The following is a 17761-nucleotide window of genomic DNA, read 5'->3' on the forward strand; positions in this document are numbered from 1 at the left end:
CTTTGAAATAAGTTATGTAAATTAGTATTATACAAGTCTTATTTTAAAACAACAAAAAACCACCTGCATACTTAAGCAGCAGGCAAAGAAATAACAGTGTCACCACCCTGTAAGCCACGTCCCGATAGCCCTCGACAACATTCTGTTGAATTTTGTGCTCATCGTTCTGTTTTGTGATGAGTTTTACAAGTCATATATGTCCCTCTTTAAATACCACCTCATTGTTTTCTTTTTGAACGTCAGATAAATGGACTTACATCATATCTGTCATTCTATGACCTCTTGTTTATGAGCACTAACCATTTGAGAATTTTTATAATGACAATTCATTATTTTGCATAAAAATAAACAATATTGATCTAGTGTCAACAATGTTTAAATACAAACTTGAAAAACATCTGCAACAAATATGGCGTGAAAATATTAATAATCTTAGTTTATAACTTAGTCATAAACTTTTAAAAAAGTTATTAGTATTTAATAGAGAAAAGAGCATAAGCAGAACTTCACAAACTGTAAATCTAAATAGCTATTAAACATGTTTATATTATTCATCTCAAAAGTAATTAAATAATAAAAGTTATGAGATAGTATCTTTCGTTAATTAACAAAAAATTTTCGAATAGCAAAATGCTAGTTTAAACACCCTTGTTCAGTGATAAAATGTGGGCATTGCTCTTTGGGCTGCAATTTGGCAATTATCAAATATTTGCCAAGCCTTTGAAAGGTCCCACCCACCCTTTACTCCTGTAATTCCATTTCTAGGAATCTTTTCTAAGAAAAACATGGAAGTTCAGGGAAAAAAAGGTCTATATATAACGATGTCCATTTTGATGTTACCGTAATATGAAAAAGGAAATATAGGGAGTGACTAGACAGACTAGCCACACTGTTATCTATGAATCTTGGTGATCAAGTGATATTAGTATTTCCTGCACTTTGGGTAAATTTCCCTTTTAGATATTTTCATGACATAGCTTCAATATCTGCAGGTTTTCTTGTCCTATAATTTTAATGGTATTTCTAATAATGTGAATTTCTATATCATGAAGAAGTTAAAAATCTTTTATCTTCTTTCATGTCATTGAACATTTCCTAAAAATTCATGTTTAGCTGGTTTCTTCTTGTTAGTCCTGATGTAAATCTACTTATTTTTGGAGAGGCTATATTTTTTTCTTGGAATTTCAGCACCAATCCTCTTGCTCTGTCTGATCTCCTGTCTATCTCTCAGGTAAAAATGGGTAAATTGTATTTCCTAGTCTCTGTTGCTACTGAGAGGCACCAAGGAGAGAGTTGGAAGGTCACAGATAAACAGAATGCACTGCTGCTTGGGCAGTGCTGGGAGGACTGTGGGCTCAGCTGATGTCAAAGAAAGATGGTGCCCTTGCCTTTGGGATTCACCTGTGGATGCTCCACTTGGTCCTGCAAGCAGAAGGACCATCCACGGGGGTTCTCTGCTTTTTCTCAGAGCTGGCAGACATTCACTCTCACAGTTCTTATAAAAGGTTTGTATTTTTCTTTTAAGACTCTAACTCAACACTTGATTAAATTATCCAGAGATATTTCATTATTCCTGAAAGCTGTATCATCTTTCACTGACAGAAGAGAGAAAAGAAAGAAATTTATTGCAATCTATAGGTTGATCCCGTGAGTTCAATTTTATTGGAAACTAGTGCAGTCATTATCGAATTGATCCGAGATCTGTAATCTCTTGGTTAAAGGTATTGATAATCTAAGGGTTGCTCATAAAATGGCTGAATTCCCTCCCCATCACTGATGGTGTTTAAGCTGAGGTGGAAAGAGCATAAGCCATGAATTTCCTTGCAGGGAATTCCAACCCTTGGGAGAGAGTCGAACAAGATGATCTACACATTTTCCTCCAACAAGTTTATGAATCTTTTATCATCTCTTTATTCCTAACTCTTACATGCCACCTGATAATTTGTATAAGAAACATTCTGAAATCTGTGTTTTACTGTCTGAGTTATATATAATGTCTCCATATACATTCTTCAGTCATTTATTCTGGAAAAGGTCTTGTAATTTGCTTTGCATCTCAGTGTAATAAAAAACTGAAACTATTTTATAAATTGACTTCTTCTGAAGAAGAATTTGCTAGTTCTGATTGGGTCTCATACTTGCCCCCTTCTCACCAGTCCCACCCACCAATTCCCCTTTTGTTCCACGATAATCTATTTTCTGACTACAGTAAAAATGATATTACATCAGATTGTATCACTCATCTCCTAAAGGTGTGTCAATGTTTTCCCATTGAACACAGAATAAAAGACAAACTTCTGACAAAAGCTTTAAGGATGGGATGAGGGAACAAGTTAGAACGCGACAAGAAAGTTATGAGACGGGTCTGAGATGGAGCCAAGGCCAGGCCGTCCATGGCCCTCACCTCTCCAACTCATCCCACATCTCTGTGAACTGGTCATACTGGCCTCCTTCCAGCCTCTTGAACATGACAAGCTCTTTCCTGCCATTCTCTGTCCCTGAGATCAGCCCCACTTGTGTGGTCTCATTCTTTTCCTTTAGGCTCCAGCCTAGACCTCACCTACTTAAGGAAGACTTGACCTGATCATCCTATTCAAATCAGTTTTACCTTTTTAATCTTCTATTTAAGCCACTCATTTTTTCCCTTATAAACCTGTATATAAATAAACATTATTATTTAGTGTTAGATCTTTATTTTCCTGATAGCCATTGGAATGCATGCTTCAGAAGCGCTTGCCAATTATTGTAACTTGTAACCTGTAACCTAGCAGAATACCCGACATATTGTGGGTGTTCAGTAGAAGCTTAATGAATGAATCAATTTTCTGGAAATCAAAAGTATTATATAAATACATAATGTTTTAAGAGTAAGTTTATTTATCAGAGGGGGGGAAAAACTACTTGCACATTCTAACACTAAAGTAAGGCTTCAGAGACTAAGATCAAATTTCATAAGCCTAAATTACTAAATTTTGGTAGTAAGTAAATCTTGAAGGATTATCTTTAATTTGCCTTTCTGTTTGTATAATGTATTCCACGGAGGAATTTGCCAATCAAATGAGTTCTGTGTCTAAGTAAATGGACAGAATATGTTGGCACTGTTGTGTAAACTTACTAGTAGCTAAAAAGAAAACTAAAAACAAACTTTGGGGAAAATTTAGGAGAACCCAGGTTAGTTTAGATGCAGAGATGTCATCCATGGCCTAACAAAGTGGCAAAATCTGCTTCTACAACTACTGCTCAAAGCTTCTGCAGGATAAGTAAGCCTCTGAGAGCTCCTTTTGCTGGGAGTTCCTAGCCCTGTCCATCAGCTGCTAGAAGCAGCCTGGGTCATTTATAGAGTCATAGGGCTACGTTAACAATGACCAGGGCAGTGAGCCACCACTCGAAGTCAGATTTAGACATGCAAAAAAATATTAGTTCGTTTAGATAGCTTTTCCTACATTTTCATGCTTATTACAAAACTAGGAGGGTCAAGCACAGCTGTACAGTTGGGAAGGTTTTAAGTGGTTAGTCATGACAGAATGGTAATAAAGGAAATTATATTTTAGAGGTATTTTAAATTGTAAGCTGTCTGTCAGCCTAGAAATACATAGGCTGGATTTGAACTCTCGAATTCCCACACAAAACGCAGGAAAGGAAAGCAAAATATTTGGTTGTCTCAAAATGATGAGAACGATAGCATTTTCTGAATGATGATACTGGATCGTGTCATAATCACAAATATAAAACTCTGAAGTTACGATGATGGACCTATAAGAATGGCCTTCCCCTGGAACATTAATGTCATCTAATTAATAGATCATTACAAAATTTCAGGTTAGTAAGTTATTTCAGGTTAGTAAGAAATCTAGCTTTCCAAAAGCTACAGGGCATTTACAGAGTTACAGATTTGGGGCTCACTGAATTATACAGCATCCTGCCATTAAAGAAGACAGGATACAGTAAACCTAAGACTGCCACGTATATTGCCCTGTCCTTCTATATATAGGCATTGCACAAAATTAGATGGTCAAAATAGTTTTGGTTTTTGAAAGCACTTACAGAGGAGATAGTTGTAAAATTGCTGATATTAATAAAGCATTTTACTTTCACAAAGTGTGAATTAAATCTAAACATTCCAGCTATTCTCTTGTTCCTTTTATAAGCATGTGAGTAATGAGGTTAAACACCAGAGGTTCCACCTGGAGAATGGATTCCCAGCCCTTTATCTCCTGTTACTTGGAAGAAGAGGCCAAAGTGAAAAAACCAAATGTGTTTTTCATCAGTGTTGAAGTCAGTGGCTTTGGTTATATAGTTTAACTTAATAGCTTAGAGTTACCAAAAATAGTAGGTTAAATGTTTAGATTACGTCATCTATGGTAACATCAGGATAAATTACACATTTATTAGAAGACATCAAGTCGACAAAATGAATACATAGTCATTTTAAATCAAATGGAAAAGATGCCTTGTTCATTTATAACCTACCCTTGGCTTTACCACTGCCCTCTTTCCAGTCTAGACCATCAGCATCTTAATCATTCTATGATAATAACCTTGCAATTCATCTCCTTACATCTTACTCCCTTACTATATATATTTTCCACAATTACCAACATGATTTTTCAAGTGCAAATATTTGAATATGTCACTTTCACCTTAAAGATTGCAAATGACTACGTTTTTTGCCCTCTGGAAGAAGTCCAGACTCTAAAATGTCCTTAAAAGTCTTGATTTGACTAACATAGCTGTGGTACATTTAAAACTAAAAGAAATGTACAGGCTCAAACTATACACATTCACATATAGATAATGAAATCCTGTGAACATTTATTTATGATCAAAGATCCTTGTTAATCTATATTCTAAATTGTCAGTGACTATGCCATAAACCAAATTAATTTATTAATACTTATATTTAAAATATTGTAGCTATCTTCATCTTATTCCTAATTTAACTCACAATGATGTATAAAAACAAAAGCTTCTTAAAAGACAGTTCAGAACTGATTAGACATAGCATGTTTGTGATAAAATATTTGCAATACTATGTTTGCCTCTATGTGAACTATAAGCATCTAATAGGGGATAATTTATAAAGACAGCAGATAACACTGTTCAGGTCAGAGAGAAAGAGTTACACATTACTATGTCTGATAAATTTTCTAGAATATCTCTAACATGAAGTCTTAATCTTTCTAAGAATCAAACTTTTGAATTAGCACATGTCATAGTGGAAATCATATGTCCAATGGAAAAGTCTATCAACATTCTAAATTAGAGTTTAAGTTGCCCAAATTATTCTTGTAACTAAATCTTACTCTGTACAGAAATCACAGATTAATTCAACAATTATTTGTTAAAACCGTGTTATGTGCCAGATATGTCCCCTAAGTGCAGGAGATTCAAGGGCCAAACGAGGCAGGCAAGAACTCGTTTCCATTCAAGTAAGGATAAAGACAGACAATAAACAGTATAAATTAATAAATACAATTATTTTAAATGGTTGTAAATATTATGATGAAATTTTAAAAGTGATGTGATTTTGACAGAGCATTAGAGAAGGGGGCTGTCTTACATTGACAGCCGTATAATTCTTCCTTGGGGAGATGACATCTGAGCAGAAACAAAAATGACAAGAATGAATCTGCAATGGCAGGAATAATGTTGGTATGTTCACAAAGCAAAAGAAAAAAAAAAAAAGGTTAACAGAGCAAGGGAGACATCACTTAACTTTGGAGACAGAATTTGGCAGGGCCAGAGGATATAGGTCACCCTAAGCTGGGGTAAGGAATTTAGACTTTATTTTACAGGATGTCTTTCTAAAAAGAGAGTTATGTGATTTGAATTTTGCTTGAAAGGATCACCCTGGCTGCTGCATAGAAAATAGACTATAGGAAGCCAAAATTGGAAGTTAAGAAAAATTTTAGAATTACAGTAGAGCTAGCAGGAGATGACCATTATGTGGACTCAGACGCTTGTGGAAATAATACAAATGGTTGCACAATTTAAGTATATAAATGATGCCTGACATATTATAGGCATTTAATGTATATTTTTAAATGAATAAATGAATAAGCAGCATAAGGCATATAAGCATTAACTCATATTTTTAAAATTCTAGAATAATACTATTCACCTAACATCTAACATTTCCTAGTGTGAATTCAACAGTTTCTTTGTATAGTTGTGGCTGCACAAAAAAACTCTGGCATTGTTTTAAAGGATTTTTTAATAGGTTAATATACAACATGTTCATCTATTTAGCTATACATCACCAAATTTTGTTCTAAATCCATTATTTCAGTCTTTGATATAGCATCTTCTAGTATTCATAGACTCATAAAATTCTCAAAAGAACATCAGTTTTAATTCAGGATAATTAAACTACACCATGCATACAGGGTGAGAAAAAAGTATCAAAATTTAAACAAATAGTGGAGTTCTACCAATCCAAAAAGGGAATAAATCATTGCCTTAAATATTTATTTCAAATTAACCAATGCTTTGAGATGCTAACTAAAAATTGGCACTCTCCATCTGCCTCCTCTAAAAATTGGCACTCTCCATCTGCCTCTACAAGGGTTAGATCATATTGGCACTTGCCATCTACCTCTGCTTGGATTAAATCAAAAGCCGCTGCAGCCACTGACCTCCAACACACCCTGAAAGGAGTTCAGGGTGGAAATGAGGAATGAGGCGCTCTGTGCTCTGGGAAAACTGGCTGAACAGACCTTCAGATAGTTAGATATTTTCAGGAGAAGATTTTATGACCCCAATTCTTGCATCTCCTCATATCTAGAAAAGCACTAAAATCATTAACAGTGACATCTCCTCTTTGTGACCAGCAGCAAGCCTCTGCCTAGATGTGTGCTTGACTGCACGTAGCCCCCTCACTGAAATCATATATAATACTGAGTTTTCCCCTGCCTCTTTGGAACAGTTTCTCAGTTTCTGGGATGCTATCTCCCAGGCTATAGTCCTCATTTTGCACCAAATAAAACTTAACTCACAACTCTCACGTTGTGTGATTTTATTTCAGTCACCAGAGAAGTAATTGGAGTTTGCAAAAAAGGAATAGAAAGACTGAGACAAAGAGAGGAAGGTGGCAAAAAAAGAAGCTATCATCTATTTTCTATCTATCTTATTACTATATTATTACGTGTAAGATAAAGAAAAGGGAGTTAGATGAATATGAATAGCAGTCCAGTGAATTTCCTTTTGATAGAGAAGTTTGACATTATTATCTAATGGTCTAATATTACATACCATTTTAACACCTTTTGAGATTTTAATTGTGCTTTGATTTCCAGATAACCACCACCAAGTGTCTGATATGTTGCACATGTGTTTTTGTGATTCATAAAGGAGGAAATATTAAGTTTCAGTGCATCCTTGTCATTTTGAACCAGACTCACAAATGATATTGACATTGGTGGGAATATCCGCCCCACCTTTACCCTTGGGAGTCCGTATGGACCTAGAAACTTATGAGTACTTAACTGAAATGTGTCTTCAATGATTGGCTTACCTGAAATTTTGACTTGAGACACCACCCCGTCTCCTCCATCGCTGTGTGCCCGGACCTCTACCACATATTCTCCATCCCTGGGGATTGGGACTTCGATGGAGTGTTTATGAGTTGAGTACAGCTTGCCATCATGCTGGCCATCAGGTCTATAGAGTACCTTTAAAAGTTTCAAAATATGAATATTTAATTAACTGATAATGATGATCCAATGCCCTAACACTACAACCAGAATAAAAATGCTTATACTTTTACTGATTAAAAAAAAAATTTTAGGAAGCTACGTGTAATACTAGCTGGAAAATTCATGTTTTTTTAAAAATTCACAGACAACGATTTCACTTATTTTTTTGCGTGATCCAAGAGGATGCATCTTAAGCATCTGAATTTTATTTTTTGAAATGACCTAAAATAGAAGGGGGAAAAAAAGTGTCTTTTTATAAAAACATTATAAAATGAGGGCTCTTTCAATATATTGAAGTCTAAAAAATTGTCTCACAATTTAAATTTTTCTCACATCATTCCTAAAATTTGGTCTGCAATGAAAAAGTCATTATGTGTGATAGAGAATGCATAGAAATAATCTTGTCTCCCTTTTTGTTCATTTACAGAAGTTACTGCAATATATCAAAGAAATCTCTGTATTCTGGGCAACACTATCTTAATCATTTCCAAACCAAAATGGATTCTTTCTCTCTTCTTTAAGCACTAATTATTCTAACAACTCTATTCTTTGAAACAGTTACTCCATCTATCTCACGTGGCGTAGCATTTTCCTGGAATTCACTGAAGATCTTTTCTTGTTTCAAAATTTACCATGGCATTACATCGTCTGATTCTGCTATACAGCTAGAATAAGAAAGCTGAATGGGTTTTGGCAAAACAACAAAAAAACCAATCAATTACTCTCTGTAGGAATGAAGCGTGTGTGGGAAGTAAACCAGTCATCTTTTATATACCTTATATCCTGTCACTGTAGATTCATTTGATAGTGCAACCACATGATCCCAGGTGATTATGTAGCGTGAACCGGACCTTATGGAACTGATGATCCTTGGAGGCTGGCTTGGAGCTGTGAAAATAATAATACACGATTGATGGTCACCATACCCAGCTTGAGCCCTGCAAACTGGAATTAATCACATCACAAGATATAATACTGATAATGATGTGACAGTAGTAATAACAGCTAATTTTGATGTGTGCACCATATGCCAGACACCAGGGTGTGCCCTTTACATCCACGGGTTCATTCAGTGCACCACGTGGCCCTGAGAGGTAGGTAATATAATAATCTCTTCATCTCTTCTCACCAACCTACATTTGGGTGTCTCTCTCCACCACTCTTTTGAAACCACTGTTTTCAAGGTCATCAATCATTTCTACTTGGCCAATTCTAACGTCATTTTTTTTTTTTATTCTTTTCAAACTTAACATCTTTGGAGCATTTCACAGAGTTGACCTTTGAATTCTTTCTTGAATATCTTTTCTTAAATTCATAATCTCTTGCAATCTTTCCTCCTATCCCTCAGGTTGCTCCTTCTCATTAACCATGCTATGCTAGCTCCATGTCCTCTGCCCAATTTCTAATTAATTAATTAACTATTTAATGCATTTATTTATTTATTGATGGAGGTACTGGGGATTGAAATCCAGGACCCTGTACATGCTAAGCACATGCTCTATCACTGAGCATGGGTCACATCTTCTCCCAGGGTGTGCTGGTAACTATCACTCTGGTGGGAGGGGAGGCTGGAGAGGAGGAACTAGAGCCAGAGCCAGATCCAGGTGTGGGCTGGAGCTTCGCCTATGCTCATTAGCCATCATTGCCCTACTGGGGGCAGTTTCGGGTCCTGTGGTGCTAGAGCAAAAGCCCTGAGGTCCAAGCTGGTTCCATTCCCTCTAAATGTGCCTCCTCTTTCCCCCAGCAACAGCACCTTCGCCCCAGAGGACAGTAGTGCTGGAGCAAGAGGGGCCACGATGGGCACTCAGTGCAGACCAGGGCACGTGATAAGAACATTCCAGCAAGCCAGTCAGAGCCTGAGGCATGTCTCAATTGGTAGCATCTGTGAGCACAAGTAATGGCTGCCCTTGCCCTGTTCAGATGCAGTGCTGGTTTTTTGCCAGTTCTGTCCCGCTCTTATGATAATCATCCCTTCAAATTCTTGGGAAGCTTCCCTGAGTCCTGAATATAAATTCTCCTCTTCTGTCTATTGAATGTGGGTTCGAGAAGGAGCTATCAGCTATCGTGTGAAGCCACGGAGATGGGAACGACCAGAGAATGTGAGCAGGGCAGGTGGCTTTGTTATATTAACAGAACATACAGTAGTAAGAGACTGAACACGATGCTACAGCATTGAACTTGTATTCGCACTGTGCAGTGACAACGGTTTATAAATCAAAGCACAGACACATCATGAGATTTTTATTTTCTCATGCTATTGACGCATTCCTAGGGAACCAAGTTTCAAATAATAAGTTAATTAGCTAATGATGCAAAATTTGGGGGACAGGCTTTACAAAGGGAGGCTCTGTAATTTTATTTCTCTACCATGGAACATTAAATGTATGATGGTGTTCTCCATGTTCTTTCATCATCTACAATATCTAATAATGTTTTTGTGCATTTGTCTTTGTTTTTAAAGTTTAAAATTGAAAGCCTAATGTGCTCAGACTGATGGGCAGGAAGTTCCTCTCAAATGTACCTGCATCCTGATTGAATCGACTGGGAGCTTTTGACAAGCCTACAATGCAAACGTTGAGACTCACGTGCTTTCTTGGTGAAGGTCTCAATCGTATCACTGGGAGGTCCACACCCTGCACTGTTGCAGGCCCTGACTTCCACAAAGTACTGGGTGTCGGGCAGGAGGTTCTCCAGCCTGGCCGAGTACTCCTGGCTGGTGACTTGAACTCTGTGTGCAGCCGCTTCTTTGTCATGGGCAGCCCAGTACCGAATCTGCAAACGTTCAAATTGAGTTATACTTTTTCATAATTCAGACGCTTCAGTTGTGAAAAGCTCCTTTCAATTGTCTAGGACACCGCTGATGTTGTCTGAGCATCGTATTCTCAAAGGTTACTTAATGCTACTTACATTTCTATCAGTCTTAGAATATGGCAAGGGGCACGATGCAGATCTGATTACAGATGTCGACAGCAAATCAAAGGCTCACCGCATGGCCTGCAATAGTCTGACACTGATGAAAAATTCTGGAGAAAAAGCCAAAAAACTCTATACAATTTATTCTCAAAATATAAAACTGGCCTCTGTTTGGAAGTATTTGCCACAATAATTTATGTCACTTGTTTTCTGCTTTATTTCTGTTTACATGATTTCAAATTGTTAAAAGCCACTGATAAATAAAAATAGTCACGTGGCCTAGAACATGCTAACATAATTACTTTCTGAGGGCTTATTTCAGAAGTATGCATGCAAAGTCATTTCCTTTGACCTGTATAGAATCCAGGTATCAAAGAAATATTATACCTAATAACTTGATTAATTGTAGAAATTGTTTATCTTTAAAATAAATTTTAAAATATTTCATCCATGTTGTGATTAGAAATGATTACTTTTACCAACGGATGTATCAATGATAGCTTTCCTTGTCTTTTAAAGTTTAAGTAAAAGGCTATAAGTTATTATTTTCATTCCTCAAATAAGACTGTTTAATTGGTTAGAAATCTATAATTATATCTAAGTTATAAATAAAAAGGAAAGGATTGCTTATAAGTGGAGCGCTATTTTATATATTTTAGATGCCCTACCTATAAAACAATGGGATTTTAATTTCACAAATAGCCAAAATACCTAGATCATAATATCTAACATTTATATAATCCTGAAATTTTAATTTATGTAACTAAACACATATGAAACTATTATCAGATGGAACTGGATGGCTCAAATTCCCTTAGTAACCAAGTGAGGTTTATATGTAGTATGAGCACATTTCAGAACAAAGGCTGGTTACTAATTGCTTATTGGCTCCCTTTGCATTATTTTTATTTTGTTTACTAGGGACCATTTTTCTGATGCAAATAACATATTTCCTAGTAGTTTTGAACGAATCTCTGTGGCATTTCTGTGCTTTGACCAGAAGGATGGCCTCAGAACTGAGGAAAGAGAATTGCACCAAGGGACTCCAAAGGCAGATCTCAGCTGGCAGAGAGAAGACTGTATGTGGATCGTAGCTTTGTGTGAAGGCGTGAGTTTCCTGGTGTTAGAAGCGCTCAGGCAGTGAAGACATTCATCTGAGAAGGAGGCAGATTTCAATGGGCATTTGAACTACATTACACACAGGGCCTCCACAGCTTGTCAGAGGGGAAATAAAATGAACATTGTTATCCCAATGAAATGCCAGGCACTAACGATCCTAAAGTAGGATCGTCCACCTGCATTATTTCCTCAACAAACCTAGAATGAGGATATTTACTGTGTCTTATAACAATCAATACTGAAGTCCATGAGGTTCAGGCATTTTTATAGAAACTGCTTGTTGACTGAGATGTAGACCCCATTTTACCATCTTCATTCTATTATAAGAACTTCCCTACCCAGTTTAAAGAGGAGAAACTTTTTAAGTAGATTAATATAATAAAGGCTATTTCTAAAAGACACTATGCACTAAAATGAGGAACTAAAGTGACAAAATTTTTGTGACTTTTTACCCAAAATTCCACGAGGCATTTTGACAATGCAAAAGGAACAGAAAAATTCCTTTAATTTACTCTTTGCACCTGTATCCTAAATGGCCAGTTACTCGATTCATCCGATTTTGGCAGGGATCTATGTGTTACATAATCTCCACTGAATTTCACAATAAATTTAAGCATTGCCTTAGTTATGTCCTGCTAACTCGGGAGCAGAGAGAGTTACTGAGTGTGCCAAGTAACCTCTGATTTCCTTATTTTAGAATGTGAGCGTCCTTGATGCTGCGGGATGAACCTTGCCCCGAAGTCCATGGGAGGGGAGGGGAAGGGAGGGGAGGTGATGCCCCTGGGCCACTTTTAAACAATGGGGGACAGGAGTGGGTGAATGCTTCTACTTTCATCCCCTGTGGGGCAATTCCGAGCCACACTTACAAAGCTCCTCAAAGATCCCGAGGGATGTGGTACCAATTGCCCACAGCGGTTGCCAACAAGATACATTGTTTTTTTAATCTAACTTCTCCCTTTCCTGGTCATACTGTGTTCCTTCATATCTGTTTCCAGGGATCATTTTAAAACAAACAAATATTTGCAACAATAACAACAACAAAAACACTAACTTTTTCCACACCTGTGCGTCAGACTCTGCTTTGGGGAGATCCAGGTGAAGATGGATGCTTTCCCCAAAATAAGAAAATAAGGCACTTCCTAGAATTGAGCTTATGCTTACTATAATAATTTAACCTTCAAAGACATCTGAGTAAACTACTCAGGCTTGATAATCTTTTAAGATAATTGTGAAATCAATCATCTGCATTAATCTCTAATTCAGTTTTTGTATTTATTATTCCTGATAGCATACATTGCTTGTTTTCATTAAGTGAATGCTTTACCTGCTGGGTGAGCAGACTAAGTAATTTGTGGATTCCTGGGCAGGAACCCAAAGTCCTAACAAGCCTTTGATAAGAAACACTTCTTGCATTCCTCTCGCTCACCGACAAGGCAGTGGAAAATTGAGTATTAAGATTAGAAGTGGGGAGCTCTTTAACTAGGCAAGAAGAAAATAAAGCATAAAATCTGAACTTTCTACAAGATACACTTTAAAACCACAAAGGAAGAGATTATTTGTAAACCAGTTGCTTACAGTCCTCACTTGAAATGTCAGGAAATTAACTTTGCGATGGGGTCAGTCACACAGAACTTGGGCTTCTCCAAATATTTTATTCTACTTTATTTTATTTTATGTGCTACTTTTTTCTCTGTTTCTTTATAACATAGACCCATAGTACATTTTCATGGGAAGTGCAATGGGGTGTTAGTTTTCTTAACCATCTAACTTGTTAAACCATTGGCTTCTTCCTTCATTACTTTAAAATAGAAACAATAACCACATTTTAGTGACTCAAGCCCTCCCCACCCCACCCCCACTTCCATACGGGGCATTTTCTTAGAGGAAAATAAATGTTACGGATTTTCTCTTTTAAGCTTTCATGCTTGTCTCTTTGATATTCAAAGCTCTGTGTGAAAGACTTAAAACTTTTTAAGAAAGAATAAATGGAAACAGTAATTCTGTGGTTTACTTCCAGCATTTTTAATTAACCATGCTCTGGAGAGGCAAGACCTAGGTTCAAGTCAGGCTATGCCAATTATTGCTCAGACAAATGTTTCTAAACCTCAAGTTCTTCATCTTTAAAATAACAGTGTCTATACCCTGGCACTGTGTAGATTCAATATGATTAGCTTTAATTAAGTGTTTAACGTTGTAAGGCTCAACAAATATCATTCTTATCATCACCCTCATCATCATCTTCAAATGTTCTCGAACAGGGACAAGCACCACACACTGGTTATTTCATTTCCTCCACACAACACGCTGTGAGGCCCTCATTACTTTCCGCTTTACAGGTGAGTAAACTAGGGCTCAGAAAGTTTGAATAAATTTTCCGCAAAATTCTTAAGTGACAGATCTGAGAGATAAAGCCATGTCTGCTCAGCAACAAAGCTAAGAATTTTCTAGCGTGAAGTTGCAAAAAGCCAGAGATCTGTGAAACTAAACTCCTTGATGGCATACAGGTTTTTTAATCATTCGAGAAAATCTTAGCTGTTAAAAGATAATTTAAAGATTATTTTTTGCTGAAGATTTACTTGAAAATCCTCCCCATCAAGAGTGTAGGTTCTGATTATTGTCTAAATTCATTGGTGCCAGCGCACTGCTTCCCGTCTCATATTTCCTTTGTACTCTGCATGTTGGAAGTCATAAAATTGTCAATATATAGTTCTTAGACAAAGACAACATATATTTCTGTAGCATGTGCTTAACAAAGTAAAATGCATCTTTAGCACTTTGACTCAATGAGTGGGTTATATATTAAATAATCTTTTTTCTCTTTTTTATTACTTAGAAATGGATAATATAAAAAGGAAGAACTTCTATGTCCAAGATATGGCTTGAAAGCTCTAAATATTGATGTGTTCTCCCAAGATACCTTGGATTTGTTTACTAAAGGGGCTTGTAACACGTAGTGAATTTCTCTCTTTCCCATGTCTTTTCTACCAGCTGTAAATGTAACTGTAAGTTTAATAAGTTATGAATATTGCGTCTCCACAGTCCACTCCTATAATTCCATTCCCTTGGTGACAACTTCAGCTGAACGCTTGCAAAGATGAACTGAAAACGCTTTGACATCTACCCAAATCATAACCTACGATGTCAAGAAGAAACACTTCCTGTTTGTGTGTTTACAACCTAGCACCTCGGGCTACATCTCAGAAAAATAGCCTTGGGATAACCAGACTGCAGCACTTTATTTGAGGATACCTCATGCTAACTATCAGCACTCAGCAAATATTTGCATGCTGCCTACCGTAGCCCCACTGCTCTGGTCACTGATAGCCAAACAGACAGAATCTGCCCCCATGAAATGCATATTCCATGGGCAAAGGAGGAGGGGGAGCACAAGAACTAAGAGGGCAAGCTGACGGGGTGGGCAGCTCACTGGCCATGGCTCCAGAATGTCAGTCACTGTCCCCTCACTGAATAAGGCAGGAGGCGGGCTCTGTGATCTGGTGTACAGCGCCGAACTCCGAATGAGGAAATCTAAGTTTTAGACACTGCTCTGACACTTCATTATGTTAGCGCTAACTCAGGTTAAGTCTTTGACTCTCTTTGCCATCCAGTTGCTCATCTGCCAAGGTAAGAGGATGTCAATTCCTCTTAATTTTCACTCTTTGTGCTTAAAAATCAGAGATGACTTCATTTTTCGTACACAATCAAGTCTGAATTTCATTAGCATCGTGTTAAAGATTGCAACAAAATTAGGTTTGATTTTCCAGGTCTTACTCCCTTTAACTAAGACAGGTCCTCTCCCTTCTATCTAGTTAATTCCCACTACTCTTTTAAGACACTTCAAGGGGAGTTTTTTGGGGGGGCATTTTGAGTGTTGCCAATTTTCTGCCTTCATAGATAACATTATAAGATACATATTTAGTATATTTTGTTTACTTTGGAGATCCTTTTAGAAGTGGATCTACTGATTCAAATAGGATGGCATTTTAAATTACCAAGTTACCAAAATGATTTCCCCCAAATTTGAGATTCCCAACATTTTATAAGAATGTTTCAAAAGATCTTGCTTAATCCCTACTATTACTACCTTAGTTTTTATTTTGGCCAATTGTTTACCTACACACAGGACTCTACACCTCTCATAGATAAGCCAGTTAGGAAACTCTGCTCTACTCTTAAAAATTTGTTTATAAATGTCCAACATATTAAGCACAGAGAATATAGTGTTAATTGTCACATAAATCAGAGGGACACAGAACGTTGAAAGATGCAACACATTTGAAAACGCATGCTGATAATTATGGGTTTGATAAAATTTGGACTCACCTGATAGCTTTCCACTATTTTTTCTACAACATGCTCCCAATGAACCGATATCTCAGAAGCTGATAAGACTTTTACGCCTACTTCTGATGGGGCTTCACTGGGAGCTGAAATCGGAATTTGATGAGAACATTATATTCTTATAGAAGACGCTTATATTAAGAAACTCGAATAGCACCATTTGCTGCCTAAAGGAATGACAACTATATTATCAAAAATAGGAAATTTGGTATTTAGTGTAGAATATCATACATTACAATTAATTTTCAACTTTCTAATACCTCCTATTTATGTGTGCTAAAGACACCCAGCAATACTTTTCTTTCTCTTTCATGTTTAAGCTAAGACTTTTTTTTTTTTAAAGATCCTTTGAAACAAGTTGTGACATCCACTGCTTTGTGGGCTCAGGAAAGCTTTTATAAGTCTAATCTTCCAACTGGGCATCAAGTCAAATATGTATCAAAAAGGCCTCTGTTCAGTGAAAAAATATGTAATTTACATCCCTTCTGAAAATTACACAAAGAGACTAAGGAAATCTTAAGCAGGAGTGATCAATGTTTGTTGTCTTTTATTAACAAGCCATAATCCTTTACGCTAAAACGTCCTGCCTGTGAACGCTGTCGCCTTCTCCGATCAAGATCAACGTGTGGTGCTATGATTGATTTCTCAGCAGCAGAAGAGAAGAGGGGCACACACAAGTTTCAGCACACGCAGGTTTTATGAGACTCATGCAACATTTAGGAAAGAAATACAATTAAATACAGATGGTTATAACTAAAGAGATGACAGGCATGACCTTTTGCCTGATTACTTTGGCATCAAATAAAACAGTAAAAAAAAAATGATACTGGGTGAGAAAATAACTTGTAAAATGCTTTACACTTTCATTTTCTTTGTGAGATGTACTCATGTTGTTCAAACAATTCACACCAAGTCAACTTATCACACTTCTGCGGAATCAGAACAAGTGTAGAAAAACTAAGATTAATTACTCAGGACTAGAAAGTCCTGAATTGATAATAAACTTAAATAATTTCTACTTTTCATTCTTTCTCTGCATTTAGTTCAGCTAACTTTAAAAAAGTATGTGTGTGTGTATACATGTTTGTCTTGGAAGTAAAGATCATGTGGTGATTTGAATAGATATTAAACTTTTAGCAAATATGAAAGCTAATAACTCTATGACTGAAGAGCATAAATTCTAAGGGGTAGCTAAATGGTTATTGTGGACCAAAAATAATGCAAATTGGGGAAATTAATAGTGCTTTTCCTCTAAGAGATCAGAAGAGCATCTCACATAGTTTTCAGGTTTCAAACTCCTCCATCTGTGCTTCTTACACATGTGCAAAAAGAAACTTGGCCAAGCACAAATGTGTTAGGTCAGAGGGCAATGAAACTCCCTATTTGCTTTTCTGGCCATTAATTATGTATAAGATGTATATGAGTACAGAGATATGATGGAGGAGGTCTTATCTTTTTTAATAGGAAAATAAATAATAAAAAGCAGAGCAGCTTAGATAGGAAATCATAGAAATCAATATAATTATGTTTAATCTGAAACTCATTATTATTATATATCTGTATATATAATGCATATATATACTATATATAATTATATACAAATATAAATACATAATATGTATAATTATATATAAAATATATAATATATAATAAATACATATAACTATATACAAATATAAAATTATATATATTTA

At 36.4% G+C, this 17761-nt stretch overlaps 1 protein-coding gene across 4 annotated transcripts in view; it reads right to left on the minus strand.

The window, feature by feature from the left end:
• CNTN1 (contactin 1) overlaps nt 1-17761 on the minus strand; it is a 286536-nt gene that overhangs the window by 23225 nt on the left and 245550 nt on the right. For all 4 annotated transcript variants that reach the window (XM_006193665.3, XM_032493300.1, XM_014566827.2 and 1 more), the window contains 4 exons: nt 16050-16153; nt 10280-10466; nt 8470-8582; nt 7514-7670 (listed from right to left, as the gene is read on the minus strand). In XM_006193665.3, coding sequence (XP_006193727.1) covers nt 7514-7670; nt 8470-8582; nt 10280-10466; nt 16050-16153 — 561 coding nt within the window. The remainder of the gene's footprint in view (nt 1-7513; nt 7671-8469; nt 8583-10279; nt 10467-16049; nt 16154-17761) is intronic.

Source organism: Camelus ferus, chromosome 12, assembly GCF_009834535.1.
Source record: "Camelus ferus isolate YT-003-E chromosome 12, BCGSAC_Cfer_1.0, whole genome shotgun sequence".
Lineage (NCBI taxonomy): Eukaryota > Metazoa > Chordata > Mammalia > Artiodactyla > Camelidae > Camelus > Camelus ferus.